We start from the raw sequence: 22,127 nt of genomic DNA, 5'->3' as shown, positions 1-22,127 counted from the left end.
GAGTTGAGATATTCCTTCCCCCTAGGCCATTACAAGTTGTGCATGGTATGTTTGTGTGTATGTATGTTTGGTTTTATAATAGGGGTTTTTAGTTGTTTTATTATTGGATTGTTACATGCTGTTTTTTATCATTGTTGTTAGCTGTCCCAAGTCTGCGGAGAGGGGCGGCATACAAATCAAATCAAATCAAATAATAAATAAATAAATAAATTCATTCATTCATTAATCCATTCATTCATCAGCTAAGGCTAGATATTAAAACTTAGTGGCCCCAAGCCTGTCGGCAGAGATGGCTCTTTAAAGCTTTGAGGAAGGCGGGGTGGGTGGGGGCGGTACAAATCTCTAGAGGGAGCTGATTCCAGAGGGCTGGGGCCGCCACAGAGAAGGCTCTTCTCCTAGGTCCCGCCAGGTGACATTGTCTAGCTGATATGATTACATGAGGCAGAAGACAGTCCGGCAAGTAATCTGGTCCGATGCCATGTAGGGCTTTGTAGATCATAATCAACACTTTGAATTAAGTTTGGACATCAATCGGCAGCCAAGGCAGCTCGTGGAGTGCTAGAGAAACACGGCCCTGCTTAGGAGGGCCCAAAACCACTCACGTGGCTGCATTTTGCACCACCTGAAGTCTCCAAACGTTCTTCAAAGGTCATGTACAGAGCATTGCAGTAGTTGAACCTCAAGGTGATAAGATTATTCTGATGGAAGATGCTAAGTCATTTTTATTATTACAGTATTATTATTTATTGGATTTGTATGCCGCCCCTCTCCGCAGACTCGGGGCGGCTAACAACAATGATAAAAACAGCACGTAGAAATCCAATTAATAAAACAACTAAAACCCCTTATAATAAAACCAAACATACACACAGACATACCATGCATAACTTGTTATGGCCTAGGGGGAAGGAATATCTCAACTCCCCCATGCCTGGTGGCATAAGTTAGCCTTGAGTAGTTTACGAAAGGCAGGGAGGGTGGGGGCAGTTCTGATCTCCGGGGGGAGTTGGTTCCAGAGGGCCGGGGCCGCCACAGAGAAGGGTCTTCCCCTGGGGCCCGCCAAACGACATTGTTTCATCGACAGGACCCAGAGAAGGCAACTCTGTGGGACCTTATTGGTCACTGGGATTCGTGCGGTAGCAGGCGGTTCCGGAGGTAATCTGGTCCAATGCCATGTAGGCCTTTAAAGGTCATGGCCAACCCTTTGAATTGTGACTGGAAACTGGTCGGCAGCTAATGCAGGCCGCGGAGTGCTGAAGAACATGGGCGAATCTTGGAAGCCCCACGATGGCTCTCGCGGCTGCGTTCATTTTCTCAATTAAAATAATCTCAAGTCTGAAGCTAAGACAGGAACGGAATTTTAGAGTAGGGGTCTCCAACCTTGGCAATTTTCCAGAGTTGTGGACTTTGACTCCCACAACCTCTTAAAGTTGCCAAGGTTGGAGACCCTTGTTTTAGAGAAGAGGAAGAAATAGGCTGTGAGGCCTAACGCTGCTCCTGGGTCCCAGCCAACTAGGTTCCCAGGTCTATTCCTCACACAAAGGACAAACTGTTTCCTGCCACTTTTTCTGTTCTTGTTTTCAAGGCATAATTCAAACCCTGACTGAGCGTCACAAGACACGTTACCTGAAACTGCGGCGTCCAGATTGATGTAAGCGAACGCTTTCAAGTGCAGAGAGGCGGCGTAGCCCTGAGAGGGTTTAGAAAAAAGCGGCATTTCGTAAACTATTCCACCAGTTATAAATTCACTTTTTTGTGGACTCAATTTGTACAGTCACTCCTGTCACACACACAAAAAGGAGCACGTTGACTCAAGCAGTTGGGAGTGTTGGGCAGGAGGTTCACAAGCCATGTTTGAGACCCCAGAGCGGGGGGCAGAGTTGAGTTCCTATCTTTGGCTCCAGCTCCCGCCAGGGATTTGAAAGGAGCCCCCAAATGGGTGTCTCCCCAGGGCAACGGCGAGGTCACCCGGCCAATCCTTTCAACCCGGAAGCACCTCTGGTGTTTCTGAGTGCAAAAATCTCACACACACACACACACAAAAAAGTGGCTCCCTAGCACGGAAAGTGTTAAAAACCCCAGCTCTTACCTCTAGCCATTCCGTGGCGCCGACGGCTCCGAATTCTCCTGCGCTCCAGCTGGCGAAGATGATACTTCTGTGAGGTTTGTAGCCGTCTGAAATGCACAGGAGAGAGAAGTTGGTGATCCCGTTCAGTTCGGCCCCCTTCCAAACGAAACAGCAGACTTCTCTATCTTTCTTTCTTTCTTCCCTCCCTCTCCCCCCACTTGTCCTCCAGTTCTGGGGCCCCCAATTTAAACAGGACATTGATAAACTAGAGCAAGTTCAAAGGAGAGTGGTGTGGAAACCACATCCTATGAGGAACGGTTTAAGGATCTCGGGATGTTTAGTCTGCAAAGGAGAAGCCTGAGAGGAGACTTGACAGCTGTCTACCAATATCTGAAGGGCTGTCACAGAACAGAGGGGTCAGCATTGTTCTCATTAACACGTGGAAGGACTAGAAACAATGGGATGAAACTTCAGGGGAGGAGATTTAGATGAGGTAGGGGGAAAGATCAAAAGCAACATGAGAAAATATTATTTGACTGAAAGAGTAGTAGATCCTTGGAACAAACGTCCAGCAGACGTGGTAGATAAATCCACAGGAACTGAATTTAAACCTGCCTGGGATAAACATAGATCCACCCTAAGATAAAATACAGGAAAGAATATAAGGGCAGACGAGATGGACCATGAGGTCTTTTTCTGCCGTCAGTTTTCTATGTTTCTATATCAGAAAAAAACTGATTTTAAAAAAGGGTGATAAACCGGTGGAACAGTTTGCCACAGGAGGTGGTGGCCTCGCCTTCACTGGAGGTCTTCAAACAGAGACTGGACAGTCATCTTTCGGGGATGGTTTAATGAATCCTGCATTGAGCAGGGGGGCTGGACCCGATGACCCTGGAGGTCCCTTCCAACTCTATGATTCTGATTCTCAAAAGCCTTACCGTTTTTGACCATCCCGGAGAGGGTGTGGGCCAGCTCCAGCAACAGGGCCGTCCCGACTGCTGACTTCACCGTTCCTTCGCCCCAGGCATCCCGCTGAGCTCCGATCACCACGTATCGATCTGCAAGAGAAAACGGCTCACTGAATCCCAACCATGCAATGGAACAGGAGGCAGGGATGGGACAGCCAGAAAGTTCTAGGATGAGGGTCAACAGGACAGTTGGAAGCTGTTAAGGCAGTGGGGTTCTCACCCTGGGGATCAGGACCACTATGGAGGTATGTGTGTTTGAACGATTGTTTCACAGGGGTCACCTAAGAAGTATTTTTAAGGAGGGAAGTGTTTTTAATAGGAACGTGAACCCAAGAACAAGGGGACACAATCTGAGGTTAGTTGGGGGAAAGATCAAAGGCAACATGAGAAAATATTATTTTACTGAAAGAGTAGTAGATCCTTGGAACAAATTCCAGCAGATGTGGTTGATCAATCCACAGTCACTGAATTGAAACATGCCTGGGATGAACATAGCTCCATCCTAAGATAAAATACAGGAAATAGTATAAGGGCAGACGAGATGGACCAGGAGGTCTTTTTCTGCCCTCAGTCTCCTATGTTTCTATGAAAAGAGAAATTTCCCCTGGTGTTAGGAACTAAAGCTTCTATTCTGGCGCCTTGGAACCTATTTTTACAATCCGACGAATCAGGCGTTTACGGGGGGGGGGGGGGGGGGGTTGTCCCTCTGACCTTCCTGCCAATCAGCTTAAAGCTCTGCTGGGAGAACTGGCGCTAGACTTATGATTGGGGGTCACCACGACATGAGGAACTGTATTAAGGGGTCGCGGCCCCTTAATACAGAATAAAATGAAAAGAGTGACAATAGAACAGAGAGAGATAAACAATGAAACTGAAGTGCAATAAATACAACTATGGGATTACTAAAAGAGAATGATGGGCAGATAGAGGAGAGTGAATTAAAAAAGGGGGGGAGGGAGAGAAGCTCGCCATTAATCCAGCAGCTACAAAATCAATCTAGTATTGAGTAATTTTTTTTAAAAAACCCACTTTTTCCTCCCTTTAAGATGGAAAGGTAGAATGCTCATCTTACGACGATTCCTCTAGCACAGTGGTCCCATTGGTTGATTGTTGTGTTAGGAAATTACTCCTCATTTTCAGGTTAAATCTCTTTGGTCAGCTTCCATTTATTGTTCCTTGTCTGGCCTTTGGGTGCTTTGGAAAACAGCCTGACCCCATTCCTCTGGGGCAGCCCCTCAAATATCGTGTCTCCCCTGGTCCTTCTCTTTGCTACACTAGCCAGGCCCAGTTGCTGCCACTGCTCCCTGTATGTTTTAGTTTCCAGTCCCCTAATAGAAACATAGGAGTCTGACGGCAGAAAAAGACCCCATGGTCCATCTAGTCTGCCCTTATACTATTTCCTGTATTTTATCTTAGGATGGAGCTATGTTCATCCCAGGCATGTTTCAATTCAGTGACTGTGGATTGATCAACCACGTCTGCTGGAAGTTTGTTCCAAGCATCTACTACTCTTTCAGCAAAATATTTTCTCACGTTGCTTTTGATCTTTCCCCCAACTAACTTCAGATTGTGTCCCCTTGTTCTTGGGTTCACTTTCCCATTAAAAACACTTCCCTCCTGGACCTTATTTAACCCTTTAACATATTTAAATGTTTCGATCATGTCCCCCCTTTCCCTTCTGTCCTCCAGACTATACAGATTTTGTTCATGAAGTCTTTCCTGATACGTTTTATGCTGAAGACCTTCCACCATTCTTGTAGCCCGTCTTTGGACCCGTTCAATTTGATCCATCTCTTTTTGTAAGTGAGGTCTCCAGAACTCCAGGTCTCACCAGCGCTCTATATAGCGGGATCACAACCTCCCTCTTCCTGCTTGTTATACCTCTAGCTATGCAGCCAAGCATCCTACTTGCTTTCTTTACCGGCGGACTGCACTGTTCACCCATTTTGAGACTGTCAGAGACAGTCATCCTGGTTGCTCTCTTCTGCATTTTCTCTAGAGCAGAGGTCCTCAAACTTGGCAAGGGTAAGACTTGTGGACTTCAAGTCCCAGAATTCTCCAGCCATCATAGCTGGCTGGAGAATTCTGGGAGTTGAAGTCCACAAGTCTTACCCTTGCCAAGTTTGAGGACCCTTGCTCCAGAGTCTCAATGTCTTTTTTGGTAGTGTGCTAACCAAAATTGGACGCAGTACTCCAGGTGTGATCTAATTAAGGCTTTAATTAAATAAGAATTGTTAAAATTGTCCCCCAGTGAGTTGTCTTGTGGGGAAGACGGCCATGGTGAGTTGTCCAATTCTTGCTCAGACCCCACCAACCCCCCCCCCCCCTCCTGTCCGAGAGGCCACTGATGCTTACCTGGTTCCACAAAACCTTTAATCACGCCAAAGATGTTCAGGACTTTCTTCTCTACCATTTGGTTGTTAACCTCAAGCCTCACGTTCTTTCCTGCCGGAGAGGCAGCACACTTGCGAAAGATTGTGACTGGCCACGTGCTGGGACAGTCTGACCCATCCAGGACACTGAAAGCGCAACCGGAACATGTTACTCTACCTTATCTCAGTGCGCTTCTCCAACATAGGCTGACACGTTCAAAATCGTCACGAGTTTAAGCCCAAATTTCTCTCTCTCGTTATTTAAAAGGAACAGGGGAGCAATAGCATTTAGACTTATATATACCACTTCCTAGGGCTTTTGCAGACCTCTCTAAGCGGTGGACAGAATCAGTCTCTTTCCCCCAACAATCTGGGTCCTCATTTGACCCACTGGGAAGGAGGGAGCGATGAGTCAACCTGGAGCTGGTGGTGAGATTTCAACTGGTGAACTACAGCTAGCAGTTAGCTGAAGGAGCCTGCAGGGCTACACCCTAACCATTGCACCACCGTGGTTCCCTTCCTTCCTTCCTTCCTCTCTCTCCTTTTCTATCTTTCTTTCATCTCTTTCTCTCTTTCAATAGTATTGAGACATAAACCACTTCCTAGGGCTTTTCCAGCCCTCTCTAAACGATTGAGAGTCAGCCTCTTGCCCCCCAACAATCTGGGTCCTCATTTGACCCACTGGGAAGGACGGAAGGCTTTGAGACGGTGGTGATATTTGAACTGCTGAACTGTAGCTAGCCCTTAGCTGAAGGAGCCTGCAGGGCTGCACTCTAACCACTGCGCCACCTCTCATTCTTATCTTCCTTCCTCCCTGATGCAGAAGTTAGGATGCAGCAATTGCAGGCTGACTCTGCCCACTGCCAGCAGTTCGATCCCGACTGGCTCAAGGTTGACTCAGCCTTTCGTCATTCTGAGGGGGGGGTCAAATGAGGACCCAGATTGTTGGGGGCAAGAGGCTGACTCTGTAAACCCCTTAGAGAGGGCTGGAAAAGCACTGCAAAGCGGCATAGGTCTAAGTGCTATTGCCTTTCCTGCCTCCTGCCCTCTTTTCTAATTCAGGTTAATTCTGCCCATTGCTAGCAGCTCGATCCTGCCCTGCTCAAAGTTGACTCAGCCTTCTGCCCTTCCAAGGTGGGTTAAAAGTGGACCCAGATTGCTGGGGGCCAAGAGGCTGACTCTGTAAACCGCTTAGAGAGGGCTGGAATGCACTGCGAAGCGGCATAGAAACATAGAAAACTGACGGCAGAAAAAGACCTCCTGGTCCATCTAGTCTGCCCTTATATTCTTTCCTGTATTTTATCTTAGGGTGGATCTATGTTTATCCCAGGCAGGTTTAAATTCAGTTCCTGTGGATTTATCTACCACGTCTGCTGGACGTTTGTTCCAAGGATCTACTACTCTTTCAGTCAAATAATATTTTCTCACGTTGCTTTTGATCTTTCCCCCAACTAACCTCAGATTGTGTCCCCTTGTTCTTGTGTTCACTTTCCTATTAAAAACACTTCCATCCTGGACCTTATTTAACCCTTTGACATCTTTAAATGTTTCGATCATGTCCCCCCTTTTCCTTCTGTCCTCCAGACTCTACAGATGGAGTCCATGAAGTCTTTCCTGATAGGTTTTATGCTTCAGACCTTCCACCATTCCTGTAGCCCGTCCTTGGACCCGTTCAATTTTATCCATCTCTTTTTGTGGGTGAGGTCTCCAGAACTGAACACAGTATTATTCCAAATGTGGTCTCACCAGCGCTCTATATAGCGGGATCACAATATCCCTCTTCCTGCTTGTTATACCTCTAGCTATGCAGCCAAGCATCCTACTTATAAATATAAATCTAGGTGCTATTGGTAATGTCCTTTTCCTTTTAACTGTTACGGGGTGAAAAAAACCAATCCCTCCCCCTTCCCAGGACAATGATGAAGGTTGTGCTGCAACTACCTGTCACTAACACAACCTTGCAATCGTGGAATTTCTCTTTCTCAGTTTTAATTTTCTGAGTGTAAGAGGACCTGGTAAGACAGGTCCTCGCTGCTGGTGACCCCCACAATCTACGACGAGAAGTTTGAAAACAGGTGGGCTGGTTACCTGGCTAAATTCCGTGCAGCCCGGTATGAAATACTTGCGACGGGGATGCCAGGGAGGCCCGAAGACTGAACGGGAGGGAACTGAGTGTGGTTGAAAGAAGGAAACCCAGGTGTATATGGATCGCCTGTACCAAGATGAGCCTGCAAGACAATGTCGAGGGGGGAAAGAGACATCACAAATAAGCAGATAAATTGAGTTTTTCCTCCCATGTCCTTCATGCCACCAGCTCCGAGGTCTCATTTGCTCAGGTAAGTCCTAGACTTACGACAGTTCGTTTAGTGACCACACACTCAAAGTCACAACAGTGCTGAAAAAAAGTGACTGAGAGGCGGGTATTTGTAACGCCCACGGCCATCGCAGCCTCTTCGTGGTCACATGATCGAAACTGTCAGTACCACGTACTGTATTGGTTGGGTTTGTAATATATGAACATAAACCAGCATCGTAGGAAATAACAGATATTACTTTAAGAGCGAGGTAGCCATTATGAGCTAGGCTGCAATTTAGCCATATTTATTTATTAGATTTGTATGCCGCCCTTCTCCGTAGGCTCGGGGCGGCTAACAACAATAATAAAACAGCATATGACAACTCTAATATTTAAAATAATTTTAAAAAAACCTTATTAAAAACCAAGCATACACACAAACATACCATGCATAAATTGTATAGGCCTAGGGGGAAAGGAATATCTCAATTCCCCCATGCCTGATGGCAGCAGAGGTGGGTTTTAAGAAGTTTACGAAAGGCAAGGAGGGTGGGGGCAATCCTAATTTCTGGGAGGAGCTGGTTCCAGAGGTCGGGGCCGCCACAGAGAAGGCTCTCCCCTTGGGTCCCGCCAGACGACATTGCTTAGTCGACGGGAGCCAGAGAAGGCCAACTCTGTGGGACCTAACCAGTCGCTGGGATTTGTGCGGCAGAAGGCGGACCTGGATGTATTCTGGTCCGATGCGATGAAGGGCTTTATAGGTCATAACCAACACTTTGAATTGTGACCGTAAACTGATCGGCAACCAATGCAGACTGCGGAGTGTTGGTGTAACATGGGCATATTTGGGAACGCCCATGATTGCTCTCGCAGCTGCATTCTGCACAATCTGAAGTTTCTGAACACTCTTCAAAGGTCGCCCCATGTAGAGAGCATTGCAGTAGTCGAACCTCAAGGTGATGAGGGCATGAGTATAAATGCTGGTTAGTATTAATATCTGAGCTGTGCGCAACATACTGTGTAGAATATACTACATCTGCTGTGTGTGCAAAAGCTGTGTACTAAGATTCAGTTCAATTTATTAGGATTTGTATGCCGCCTCTCTCCGAAGACTCGGGGCGGCTCACAACAGTAATAAAAACAGTATAACAATGGAACAAATCTAATAACAAAATATATAAAAACCTCAACAATTAAAAACCATAAAGCACATACACATCAAACGTGAAATACAGTAGTCCCTCACCTATCGCTGGTGTTACGTTCCAGACCCGGCCGCGATAGGTGAAATCCGCGATGGGGAATTTATCGACTGATAGTACTTATTTAAGTATTTATATTGTAATTGTTTGGTAAGTTTTCATTGTTTTAAGTGTTTATAAACCCTTCCCACACAGTATTTATTTTAGATACAGTATTTAAATACAGTATTTACAATTTTAGATATTTGTTTTTTAAAAAAACCTGCCGATCGAGTTCGGTGGGCTGTTTAAATCTGCCGATCGGCTTCCTCAGAAACCCGCGATGAAGTGAAGCCGCAGTAGGTGAAGCGCGGTATAGCGAGGGATTACTGTACAATGTAAGATGTAAAGGTATTTGCTGTAGAATACGAGAATATACTATATTGCTGTGTGTGTAATAGTATATGTACCATCTGTGTGGGAATAAGAGCTGTATTATGGAGTGTATTATAATTACTGTGTAATATTATGTAGATATTGTATATCTTGTAAATAATATCTTTACTATATGTTGGCTTGTAATATTGTCTGAACAAACCACCCCTGCCACATATACGCTGGTTCAAATACAGTATTTCTATCACTGGATGTTAGACCACTGTGGAATGCTGACAGAAACACCTGGCAACTGGCATGTACTTATGACGGTTGCAATGTTCCCACGGGATTGGGCAACATACAAGTCAATTAAATCAAATTACATCAAACCAAATCAAATCAGCTTTTGCAAGCTTCTGATGAGCAAAATCCACGGGGAAGCCTGGTTTGCATAACCACCACCTGACTCCCTTCACGTGGCCTGGCTGAGGAATTCTGGGAGTCGTAGTCCACGGCTCTTAAAACGGAGGCACCGAAGTTCACCAACAAAAAAACCCAACAAAAAACGGCCAAACTCACATGTCCAAACAGAGCCACGTTTTCTCCAAGGCTCCTGTAGTCGGCAGGATCCGGATAGATCAGCACCCCGACTGCTCCCCAAGCCTTGGCGTTGGCAACCTAGAGGGAGACATTGAGGTGGCGCTGTTACTTTTAATGCTTTGTGGAAAAGTGGTTGAGTGGCCTACAAAGTTGGCAAGTAAAGGGACACTTCTTTGCCCACGTTCCCCCAAGATCCCATTTGGGTGAGACTTATACGCAGAATGTAGCTTTTTTCCCAGCCCTAACCAGGTGCTAATGAACATAATAATAATAATAATAATAATAATAATAATAATAATAATAATAATTTATTAGATTTGTATGCCGCCCCTCTCCGAAGACTCGGGGCGGCTCACAACAATAATAAAAACAATATTATAGCAAAACAAATCTAATATTAAAAAAGAAGCATATAAAACCCCATCATATTTAAAAACCAAACGACACATACATACCAAACATACAATATAAAGAGCCTGGGGAAAAGGTGTCTCAACTCCCCCATGCCTGGCGGTGTAGATGGGTCTTTAGTAGTTTACGAAAGGAGGATGGGGGCCGTTCTAATCTCGGGGGAGAGTTGATTCCAGAGGGCTGGGGCCGCCACAGAGAAGGCTCTTCACCTGGGGCCCACCAAACGACATTGTTTAGTCGACGGGGACCCGGAGAAGGCCAACTTCCCGGCTTGCAGGATTTTCTCCATTCCTACTCTCTCGGAGTATTTCCCCCCACCCCAGCCCTAAATCTTTGCAGGCTTGTTTTCATTGCTACTTGCTCCGAATAAGGTTTTTTTCAGCCCTAACCAGGGGATAAAATAATGTGCTGAAGTTGACCAAATTAAGGACGCTAGCCAGATGAATACCTGGTAGATACATCCCCCATTTTCCTCCCCCAAAACGGAGGTGCATCTTATACTATGAAAAATACAGTATGTTCTCCTTGTTTTAACCTGCTTTGTAGTATAGGTACATTGTTTTTATGTCCTTTTTTCCGTATATGACCGCTCAGAGTCACAGTCTTGTGAGGGACATTGGTAATTTCTAAATGGGGAAATGAATAAAACTAATTTTACCTTCTCAGCAAACGCAATAATGCCAGCTCGCACAACGACCACTGTGCCATTCAGGGCGATGCCTTTGTCTAGAAGGACTTTGAAATCATCTTTACGGCCGTAATTGGAGAAAACCGGTTTGCCCTACAAAAGATAAGGTTAGTGGGACCACAAATAAAAGTAAGGAAAACATCAGAGGTGAACCTTATAAGGCAGGCAATGAGATTTCTCTGGATGAAGGAAAAATCTTTGAAGAAATTAACAGAATAGAATTCTTTACTCTTTATCGGACAAGTGTAATTAGACACCCACAAGGAGTTTGTCTCTGTTGCATAAGCCCTCAGTGTGCAATACCAGCGGTGAGTGATAGATCACAATCATCATCATAAAATGCAATCACCATTAACCCTAAAATGCAATGCTCAGTGATGTATCATAAGGTACTCAATAAGCAAATGACCTGTTGCAATAGGATACTAAATTAAAAACCTAAATAATAAAATACAAACAAGGAATTTATAGTCATAAGCAGCTAAGGAAATAGGTTAATAGGAACAGGAAAAGATGAGGAAGTTAACAGGAAGTTAATCAGAATAGGAAAAGATGAGAAGGACAGAAGGTGGTTTGACCCAAAAAATTACAATAAAATAGTATTTTGTGTGTATGTGCATTATTATATCTATAGTAATACACACAAATACTATTTTGTACGATAATATAAAAATAGTAATTTAAAAAAAAATACTAAGTTCTAACCCCTGACAACTACAAGTATTATTTTATCAAAAAGAGGAACACCATTGTGGGAAACCTTTTCTAATCTTCAATAGTGTCCAGTTGGGAAGAATAAAAGCTACTGGGCTCTCGGAGAGACTTACCGAAACCCGGCCATTTCCACTGTAGGCTACGAAAGCACTGGGCCTCTCCACGATTGTGTTTTTATCATCTTCCAAAGAAATTACATTTGAAGGCCTAAAAAAAAATAGCATTGTGGCCATTACTGCACGCTTCAAAGTGACATTTCATATTATGTGTACCGCTCAAAAAAAGATAAAGGGAACACTTAAACCACACAATGTAACTCCAAGCAAATCAAACTTCTGTGAAATCAAACTGTCCACTTAGGAAGCGACACTGATGGACAATCAATTTCACATGTTGTCAGCACATGCTTTGGCTGCTAAGTTTGTTTTGCTTTTGGCTAGCTACACCAGTGTTTCCCAACCTTGGCCACTTGAAGATATCTGGACTTCAACTCCCAGAATTCCCCATCCAGCATTCGCTGGCTGGGGAATTCTGGGAGTTGAAGTCCAGATATCTTCAAGTGGCCAAGGCTGGGAAACACTGATCTACATGGTTGCGACCCAATGACTGTGCTAAGCTTGCAGTTGGGGGTTAGCTGAAAGCCTGACATATTCCCTGTTTGGGGAACAGACTGAATGAAGCTGTCTACACCAACCCTGGCGTGTGGGTGAGGGGGTGGGGGCAGGACCTTGTCTCAGGGCAATTGACCCAAAGTCACCTAGTAGGATTTCAGATCTAAAGAGGGTCCTGAACTCACCATTCCTTGCTTTCTAGGCTGGTGCCTTAACTACTAGGCCAAACTAGTTTTCTTTTCTAAGTAGAGTAACCCATCGTTTTTCGCGGGGGATGTGTTCCAGGACCCCCCGTGAAGATCAAATTTCCGTGAAGTAGAGGAAAGATATTTTTTTATGTATTTAACGCGTATTTGGACTGCTGCACGAATCCCAGTGAGCAGTTAGGACCCACAGAGTTGGCCTTCTCCGGGTCCCGTCAACTAAACAATGCCGCTTGGCGGGACCTAGGGGAAGAGCCTTCTCTGTGGTGGCCCCGGCCCTCTGGAACCAACTCCCCCCAGAGATTAGAATTGCCCCCACCCTCCTTGCCTTTCGTAAGCTACTTAAAACCCACCTCTGCCGTCAAGCATGGGGGAATTGAGATACTCTTTCTCCCCTAGGCCTTTACAATTCTATGCATGGTATGTCTGTATGTATGTTTGGTTTTTATAATAATGGGTTTTTAACTGTTTTTAGTATTGGATTATTACTGTATGCTGTCTTGTTACTGCTGTTAGCTGCCCCGAGTCTTTGGAGAGGGGCGGCATACAAATCCAATAAATAATGATAATAATGATAATAATAATAAAACCCATCCTTTGGTTTAAAAAATCACTCTATAATGTTTCTCAGCTGGAACTCCATGGGATATCCTACCAGTTTCTTTGATAGAGTACAGGAGTACCGTAGAAGAATTTTATGGATTTTCAATGGATGTAATGGATTGAAGACCCCTTTGGAAACCCGTGAAGTGGTGAATCCGCAAAAGGTGAACCGTGAAGTAGCGAGGGATTCCTGCCATCTTTTTCAGGAGACTTGATCGTCAGGTCAGGAACCCAAACGGCAACTGTCTGAGGGCGAGTGGAGCCCCCCAGCCCCTCCCCCACAGAACTCTTGAGCCAAACTTCCTACCTGGCTGGGAGGGGGACGTAGTGCTCGTCTTCCCAGACTTTGTCCAAGCGGCACGATTCAAACTGTTTTTGGATGTCGTAGGCCAGAACCTCGTCCCGGACACTGCCGGCTTCGTGATTCTCACTGGATATTTTCCTGTAAGGAAACAAAGGAATCAAAAGTCAGGAGTTCTATCAGACCAGCATCTTCACACAAACGGTTAATTTATTTATTTATTTATTTATTTGATTTTTTTATGCTGCCCTTCTCCTTAGACTCAGGGCGGCATAAAGGTTTTTCTTACTTTGAATGTTCCGGGTGGGCTGGCAGGGGGATGGGGAGAGCGCGCGCCGACTCGCGCACCCGACATTGAAAATCACCTTCGCCGGCCCCCGCTGGGAGAATGCCTGTCCCGCCTCTCCTGCAGCCCCCTCGCTAAGAGCTTGGGACGAAAGCGCTCTCGGCAAAGGGACTGCGAGAGTGGCGGGGCGGGCGTTCCCGCTGCGGGAGGAGCCACACCCCAAGACGGGAAGCGGAGGAGAAAGAGGCGGATCGGGCAGACGGGTGGCAGCGGCGAGTAGCCAGGGGCGTGAGGGGGCTAGAGGCACCAGGGGGGGGGGGGCAGCCGCGGCTCCATGCACACCCTTGGAAAAGGGTGCAGGGGGGGGGGGCGTTTTGGGGTGCGCTGGCGCAGGCATGCACAGTCTACAAGGAACGGTGGTGGTAGCAGCTGATTTTCAGCCTTGGGAAAGGCCATTTCGCCCTCCGGGGTGCGAAAAACAGCCCAGTGGGCAAACTGGAAGTCTGGGGATTTTCCCAAATGTCTCATTTAGCCTGCTGGCACATGAGCCATTGCTCTAGCTCAGCTCCAATGCGCCTGTGATTTTTGGCTCGCGCAGAGGCTCTGGGGGAGGACGTTTTTACCCTCCCTTTGGCTCCAGGGAAGCTTTTGGAGCTGGGGTGGGTGAAACACGAGCCTACTGGGCCCACCAGAAGTTGGGAAACAGGCCATTTCCAACCTCCCGGGGAGAGTGAGGGGGCTCTGGAGGATGGGGGAAGCTGTTTTCGCCCTCCCCAGGCACTGAATTATGGGTGTGGGCACTAACCCATGAACTAACACCTGAGGAAAAAGAGGTTCGTCATCACTGCTTTAAAGTATAGAATAACTTAGGCAGTGACCTAGGAGAATAAAGGCGTATTGGGAGGGCTGTGGTGTGCATTGAGTGGAGGGTATAAAATGTGCGGATTGCAGGAGGTGATTCATTCCCCTTGAACTCAGTGCACTTGGGGAGAGACTTGGAGGCCGGCTTTGCAAATGCCTTTTTTCTGAAATAAAACTTTGAATTGTGAACCAGATCTGTCTCTATATTGCTGAGCACTAAAATAATAATAATAATAATAATAATAATAATAATAATAATAATAATAATTTATTAGATTGGTATGCCGCCCCTCTCCAAAGACTCAGAGCGGCTTACAACAAAAATACATAGTACAAATCTAATGGTTAAAAAAGGACAGTTTAAAACCCTTATTATAAAAACAGTCATGCATCCCAAACAAACCATACATAAAATCAAACGGCCAGGGGGAATCAATTTCCCCATGCTTGATGGCAGAGGTGGGTTTTAAGGAGTTTACGAAAGGCAAGGAGGGTGGGGGCAGTTCTGATCTCTGGAGGGAGTTGGTTCCAGAGGGTTGGGGCCGCCACAGAGAAGGCTCTTCCCCTGGGTCCTGCCAGACGACATTGTTTAGTTGACGGGACCCGGAGAAGGCAAACTCTGTGGGACCTAACTGGTCACTGGGATTCGTGCAGCAGAAGGCGGTCCCTGAGATAATCTGGTCCGGTGCCATGAAGGGCTTTATAGGTCATAACCAACACTTTGAATTGTGACCGGAAACTGATCGGCAACCAATGCAGACTGCGCAGTGTTGGTGTAACATGGGCATATTTGGGGAAGCCCATGATTGCTCTCGCAGCCGCATTCTGCACGATCTGAAGTTTCCGAACACTCTTCAAAGGTCGCCCCATTGGCTATCCTATCTCACGGGACTATCAGGAACGACCCTTACCTGATGGTCGCTTCGAAGTTGGCCTTGCCTAGGCTACTGGTCAGTAATTTCTTCAGGTCTCCCCAATAGAGCACCGGTTCGGGTGGGGGATTGTTGGCTTCGGAGGATTCAGACGAGTAGGAGATACCATCGCTCGAGGACACCTCGCCGTTGCATTTTGCCGGCGGTGGCATCCGGGCACGGAACGTTATGTAGCCGAACAAAAACCCTGGCAAAAGGTGAGCGGATGGAAGACATCAGCATTTGCTGGGTGAAGACTTAACATTGGGAAAGAACAGCACAATTCACACACAGCTGTTGATAACTCCACAATTATTTTAAAAAGTTGGCACGGCAGTCCTCGACTACATGGGCACAACTGCCCCCTCCCAACATGTCTGTTGCGAAGTGACCGTGCTTTCAAGTCAGGCCCAATTTTATGTTCCTAGCCACAGTTGTTAAGCGAATCGTTACAGTTCTTAAGTTGGTAACATGGGTTGTTAAGTGAATCTGGCTCTCCACTCCCCCACTGTCTTTGCTCGCCAGAAGGTCAGGCAGTGGTTCTCAACCTGGGGGCCGGGACCCCTTTGGGGTTGGAATGACCACTTCAGAGGGGTCGCCATTTTCCACAGTATTAGGAATTAAATCTTCTATTCTGGTGCCTTGGAATGTATTTTTACAATCCGACCAATCAGGCGCTTACAATGGGTTGTCCCTCTGACCTCCCTGCCAATCAGCTTCAAGCTCTATCGGGATAATTTATTTATTTATTCATTTATTCATTCATTCATTTATTGGATTTATATGCCGCCCCTCTCCGCAGACTCGGGGCAGCTAACAACAGTAATAAAGCAGCATATAATAATAATCCAATATTAAAAACAGTTAAAAACCCATTATTATAAAAACCAAACATACATACAGACATACCGTGCATAAAATTGTAGAAGCCTAGGGGAAAGAGTATCTCAATTCCCCCATGCCTGGCGGCAGAGGTGGGTTTTAAACAGCTTACGAAAGGCAAGGAGGGTGGGGGTAATTTTAATGTCTGGGGGGAGTTGGTTCCAGAGGGCCGGGGCCGCCACTGAGAAGACTCTTCCCCTGGGTCCCGCCAAGTGACATTGTTTAGTTGATGGGACCCGGAGAAGACCCACTCTGTGGGACCTAACTGGTCGCTGGGATTCATGCAGCAGAATTGGTGCTAGACTTATGGTTGGGGGTCACCACAACACAAGGAACTATATTAAGGGTTCGCAGCATTAGAAAAGTTGAGAACTACTGCCTTAAGCCATTCGCAGACCTGGCCACCTTACCTATTAGGAAGACGAGGCCCACCCCGCCCCAAACGCAGCAGAGGTGCCGATGGTTCCTGGCTTTGGCCTTCCTGGGGGGCAGGTGGTCGATCATGCCGTTTTCCCCGCCTTCCTCTTCCTCTGCCGAGAGCTTCATTTCCACGCGGCTGCAGTCTCCGTCCGGCTGCCGGGCCAAACTGAAGCGAGTGTAGGAGAGAGGTTCTGCTCCGAACTAGGAGGAGAAGAGGAGAGAGACTGGACCTTGTACAAGACGGTACAATTCTCGCTTCCTGTTATGCAGGATGGGGCTCACGGGAGCTCAGAGCTGGAAGGAACAGATCACAAAATGGATGGATGGATCTTCCTTAGGTTTCTGAGCTTTTGTGCAATGGCAGAGAGCTTTGTGCCTTTTGCTATTCTAAGGGTGGTGGGTAGATCTTGTATTTCTTTTTTTTTAAAAAAAATATTTTATTATTTTTCAAAAACAAATATAACAAACATGACATACAACATTTAGTGGAGGTACAGTCGCTCTGCTCAAAGTGGAAGTCATCATTGTAATAAAAAGGAAAGAAAATAAGGAGTCATTTTATTATTATAAGGTATATGAAAATATCAATTTTAACATAGTGAATATAAACCTGTACAAGAGTTTATATAGATATATGTAGAAATTTTTAAGAGAAGAAGGAAGAATTTACATTTATGTTGTAGATAGTCACCATCTAATACAGTTTAACTACTAAATTCAAATATTCAAAGTAGTGTTTCTAAAGGCCATGTCCTGTTCTTGGAGGAATATAATATAAATATAAATTCCGGAACAGCTTTGTTCCCTAAGACATCCGTTTGGTAAATTTGCAAGATTCGTTTTTTCTCATGTACATATATGTACAGTGTTCCCTCGATTTCCGCGGGGGATGCGTTCCGAGACCGCCCGTGAAAGTCGAATTTCCGCGAAGTAGAGATGCGGAAGTAAATACACCATTTTTGGCTATGGACAGTATCACAAGCCTTCCCTTAAGACTTTAAACCCCTAAATTACCATTTCCCATTCCCTTAACAACCATTTACTCACCATTATTACTGGTACTCACCATTAAATAAGACACTTAGTGATCCTGATATTTATAAACGTAATTATTTATTAACAATTTTTTTGGTTTGTTATTTATTTGCAAAAATTATTAGTTTGGTGATGACATATGACGTCATTGGGTGGGAAAAACCGTGGTATAGGGAAAAAACCGCAAAGTATTTTTTAATTAATATTTTTTGAAAAACCGTGGTATGGGCTATTCGCGAAGTTCGAACCTGCGAAAATCGAGGGAAACTGTATTCAAACTAGACTGTGTTGTTTTCTGTGTCATAGAATATATCTGGGTATATGCATAATTTTCTATTTATTTTGTCATGTTTATATTAGAGGTGGTGATTTTGAGAACTGAATGCAACGAATTTTCATTTTAATGCATGCTGATTGGTATCCACTCAAAGTGACAATAGTTATTCTAAGTCTCTTTTTATTTTAATCCTAAGCAAGAAGGCCAGCTGGTTGACTCAGGTACAGGTGGGTCCTCGACTTACGGGCAAGAACAGAATCCAAAATTTACATTGCTAAGCGAAAGAGTGGAGTTGGGTCCCATTTTATGACAAGAGTTGTTATGTGAATCACTGCAGTTGCTAAGCAAATCATATGGTCATTATGAAATGTAGCTTCCTTTCACTGACTGCTGATCAACTGGAGGTTTACAGTGGTCACGTGAAAAACTGTAACTTACGACCATTATTCACACTTACGACCATTCACGTGATTTACATTTGGATGCCTGACAACTGACTCACATTTATGACGGTGGTTGAAGTTTTCCAGGGTCATGTTGACTTTCTGACAAACAAAGTCAATGGAGAAGTCAGGTTCACTCAACAACCATGTAACAACTGGGTTACAACTGCAGTCATTCACTATGGCATCGGACCAGAATATCTCCGGGACTGCCTTCTGCCGCACGAATCCCAGCGACCGGTTAGGTCCCACAGAGTGGGCCTTCTCCGGGTCCCGTCGACTAAACAATGTCATTTGGCGGGACCCAGAAGAGCCTTCTCTGTGGCAGCCCCAACCCTCTGGAACCAGCTCCCCCCAGATATCAGAGTTGCCCCCACCCTCCTTGCCTTTCGCAAGCTCCTTAAAACCCACCTGTCGTCAGGCATGGGGGAATTTAAATTTCCCTTCCCCCTAGGCTTATAGAATTTATACATGGTATGCTTGTTTGTATGATTGGTTCTTTAAATTGGGGTTTTTAAGATTATTTTTAATATTAGATTTGTTCACATTGTCTTTTTTATTGTTGTTAGCCGCCCAGAGTCTTCGGAGAGGGGCGGCATACAAATCTAATAAATACAAATACAATACTAACAACCATAGCAAGAAAGTTAATAATAATAATAATAATAATAATAATAATAATACTTAAATAATTTACTAGATTTGTATGGCGCCCCTCTCTGCAGACTCAGGGCGGCTCACAACAATAATAAGGGACAAAACTCAGCTAACACCTAACAAATTTCTCACTTAGCAACATAAATGTTAGGCTCAATTGTGGTCACAACTCGAGGACTACCTATAGATGTTGGTTGCCAAGCACCTGAATTTTAATCACGTGACCATGGGAATGCCAAAACGGCTGTCTGGAAAAACGGTCGTAAGTCCCCTTTTTCCCCAGCGCTGTTGCAATTTCAGCCACTGAATGAAGGGTTGTAAGTTAAGGACCACCTGCAGGCTTTTCATTCCACCAACTGCGAAGGCAACAACAGAATATATTCTGCAGGAGAACAAAAGGCAGAAGTGAAGCCGTTAAGTTCTCAACCGACTCGTTTTTCTAGTGAAAGTGAAGGAGGGAACCGAGCGTAACAGCTGTAATTTTATACACAGATGACTTTGGCTGATGGCTGGTGAAGAGTTGATGAAACTGGGCGGCACTTAAAGTTACTCAAATTTCCCCAGCTTTTCAAATCAAGAGGGGCCCTTCTGAAGGTGTGCCAGATGTCAGACGTTTTGACACACTGGTACATACACTCTCTAGAGCAGTGTTTCCCAATATCTGGACTTCAACTCCCAGAATTCCCCAGCCAGCATTCGCCCTCTGGAGGCTGGAAAAGGCTTGTTCCCCAACTTCTGGTGGGTCCAGTAGGCTTGTGTTTCGCTCTCCCCAGGCTTCCCCGGAGCCCAAGGAGGGTCCAGGGAGTCTCCCTAGAAGCCTAAACCACCCTCTCAGAGCCTCTGTATGAGGTACAACCAGCTGACCGGCACACGCATGTACAATGGAGCTCAGCTAGGGCAACGGTTTGCCTGCCAGCAGATATGGCTCTGCCTGCCACCCGTGCCATAGGTTCGCCATCACTGCCCTAGAGAGATGCACCTGCTCGCTCTTGCAGCATAATAACTACCTCTTAAATAACCACCCTTCGAGATTCTAATCTTACCTTTTATACATAAATTGTGTAATTTGTTTGATGTCGTTATGCATATTTTTTTTTGGTCTTGTTTAATTTCTTGGCAAAGTCGCCTAGCTGGCTTTTGTGGGACTAGAACTCTGTGTCTCCTGGCGAGTGATCCAAAGTTGCCAGGCCGGCTTTCATGGCCAACGCAGGACTAGAATTCACCATCTCCTGGTGATTCTCCCAAAGTCACCCAGAGAAATGGCTTTCATGCCTAAAGTGGGACTGGAACTTGCTGTTTTCTAGTTTTTAGCCTGGTGTCTTCATCACTAGGAAAAAAAACACTGTTTCCCCTTTATTCCCTTTTATTTATTGAATCATCTCCCCTGGGCCTATAGAATTTAAGTATGGTATGTCTGTGTGTATGTATGTTTTAATAACAGGGATTACCTCCGGATCCGCCTGCTACTGCACGAATCCCAGCGACCGATAAGGTCCCACAGAGTTGGCCTTCTCCGGGTCCCGTCAACTAAACAATGTCGTTTGGTGGGCCCCAGGGTAAGAGCCTTCTCTGTGGCGGCCCCGGCCCTCTGGAACCAACTCCCCCCAGAGATTAGAATTGCCCCCACCTTCCCTGTCTTTCGTAAACTACTCAAGACTCATTTATACCGCCAGGCATGGGGGAGTTGTTCCTCCCCCCTAGGCCATTACAAGTTGTGCATGGTATGTTTGTGTGTGTGTGTGTATGTTTGGTTTTATAATAAGGGTTTTTAGTTGTTTTATTATTGGATTGTCACATGCTGTTTTTATCATTGTTAGCCGCCCCAAGTCTACGGAGAGGGGCGGCATACAAATACAATCAATTATTATTATTATTATTATTATTATTATTATTATTATTATTATTTTAATGTTTTCTTTTTTAATCGTTAAAATTATTAGATTTGTTATGAACTGTTTTCTATTGTTGTTGTGAGCCGCCCCGAGTCTACCGAGAGGGGCGGCATACAAATCTAATAAATAAATAAACAACTTCTCTCTCTCTATTGCAGGGGTCTTCAAGCTTGGCAACTTTAAAACCTGTGGACTTCAACTCCCAGAATTCTCCAGCTGGAAGTGCGTAAAAGTTGCCATGTTTGAAGATCTCTGCTCTAATTGTGCTGCAGTCACAGGACCTGAAACGGTTCCTACTACACACACTTAAACAGCCTTGAAATGAAGCTGGCATTAAATCGGAGACAGCCACATGCTCCTCCTTTCTGCCTGCAAACGCTTCTCAAGGTCTGGCTGGTTGCATCGTGGTCTGACCTGCCCTCAGCTAGCTTCCTGTAGGAGTAACGATCAGGCAGCCCAGCTCTGCTGATTAGCCAATAAGCATTCGGCAATTTTAAGCAAGCCTTCTTAAGGGCATGCCACTTGGCAAGGATCGCAAGGAACCAGGGCCAACTTCAATGGAAGGGGCTTCTTGATTATTATTATTATTTATTATTATTATTTATTAGATTTCTATGCCGCCCCTCTCCAGCCCTTGAGTTACAACAGCAACTGGGTGTGTGGAATTTCCTTTGCTAATGCTTGTAGGCAAAACGTGGGACACCATATGGTTGTTAAGTGAGGACCGTGGACCATTAAGCCGGCACCTCCTCGTAACTCCCAGCCGGCTTTCAACAACCAAGTCAGTGAGGAAGGCAACGGAAAGTTACAAGTCTCGGGTGGTTAAGACCAGCAGGCAGGTAAGTGGCTACCTATTTAGAATAACTTTATGCTCACTTTAAATGCACACCAATTGGCATAAATTTAAACAAAATTTTGTTGCATCCAGCTCTCAAAGGGTCTCCACCTGTAATATACTCTACATGAACACGACAAGATAAATAAATACAAAATTATGCATATACCCACACACAATACGTCACAGGAGTGAATACAACCCCTCACATTTTGTAAATATTTAAGTATATTT

General features: G+C 45.3%; 1 protein-coding gene across 3 annotated transcripts in view; it reads right to left on the bottom strand.

The window, feature by feature from the left end:
• LOC139155802 (transferrin receptor protein 1-like) overlaps positions 1–22,127 on the bottom strand; it is a 47,187-nt gene that overhangs the window by 14,591 nt on the left and 10,469 nt on the right. For all 3 annotated transcript variants that reach the window (XM_070731083.1, XM_070731086.1, XM_070731084.1), the window contains exons 3-13: positions 16,745–16,955; positions 15,453–15,660; positions 13,401–13,535; positions 11,790–11,883; positions 10,933–11,055; positions 9,843–9,941; positions 7,497–7,636; positions 5,392–5,555; positions 3,007–3,126; positions 2,090–2,175; positions 1,627–1,690 (exon numbers count right to left, since the gene is read on the bottom strand). In XM_070731083.1, the coding sequence (XP_070587184.1) occupies positions 1,627–1,690; positions 2,090–2,175; positions 3,007–3,126; positions 5,392–5,555; positions 7,497–7,636; positions 9,843–9,941; positions 10,933–11,055; positions 11,790–11,883; positions 13,401–13,535; positions 15,453–15,660; positions 16,745–16,955 (1,444 nt within the window). The remainder of the gene's footprint in view (positions 1–1,626; positions 1,691–2,089; positions 2,176–3,006; positions 3,127–5,391; positions 5,556–7,496; positions 7,637–9,842; positions 9,942–10,932; positions 11,056–11,789; positions 11,884–13,400; positions 13,536–15,452; positions 15,661–16,744; positions 16,956–22,127) is intronic.

Source organism: Erythrolamprus reginae, unplaced genomic scaffold (genome assembly GCF_031021105.1).
Source record: "Erythrolamprus reginae isolate rEryReg1 unplaced genomic scaffold, rEryReg1.hap1 H_61, whole genome shotgun sequence".
Classification (NCBI taxonomy): Eukaryota; Metazoa; Chordata; class Lepidosauria; order Squamata; family Dipsadidae; genus Erythrolamprus; species Erythrolamprus reginae.
The sequence above is the reverse complement of the archived record's forward strand: the minus strand, read 5'-3'. Positions and strand labels throughout refer to the sequence as shown.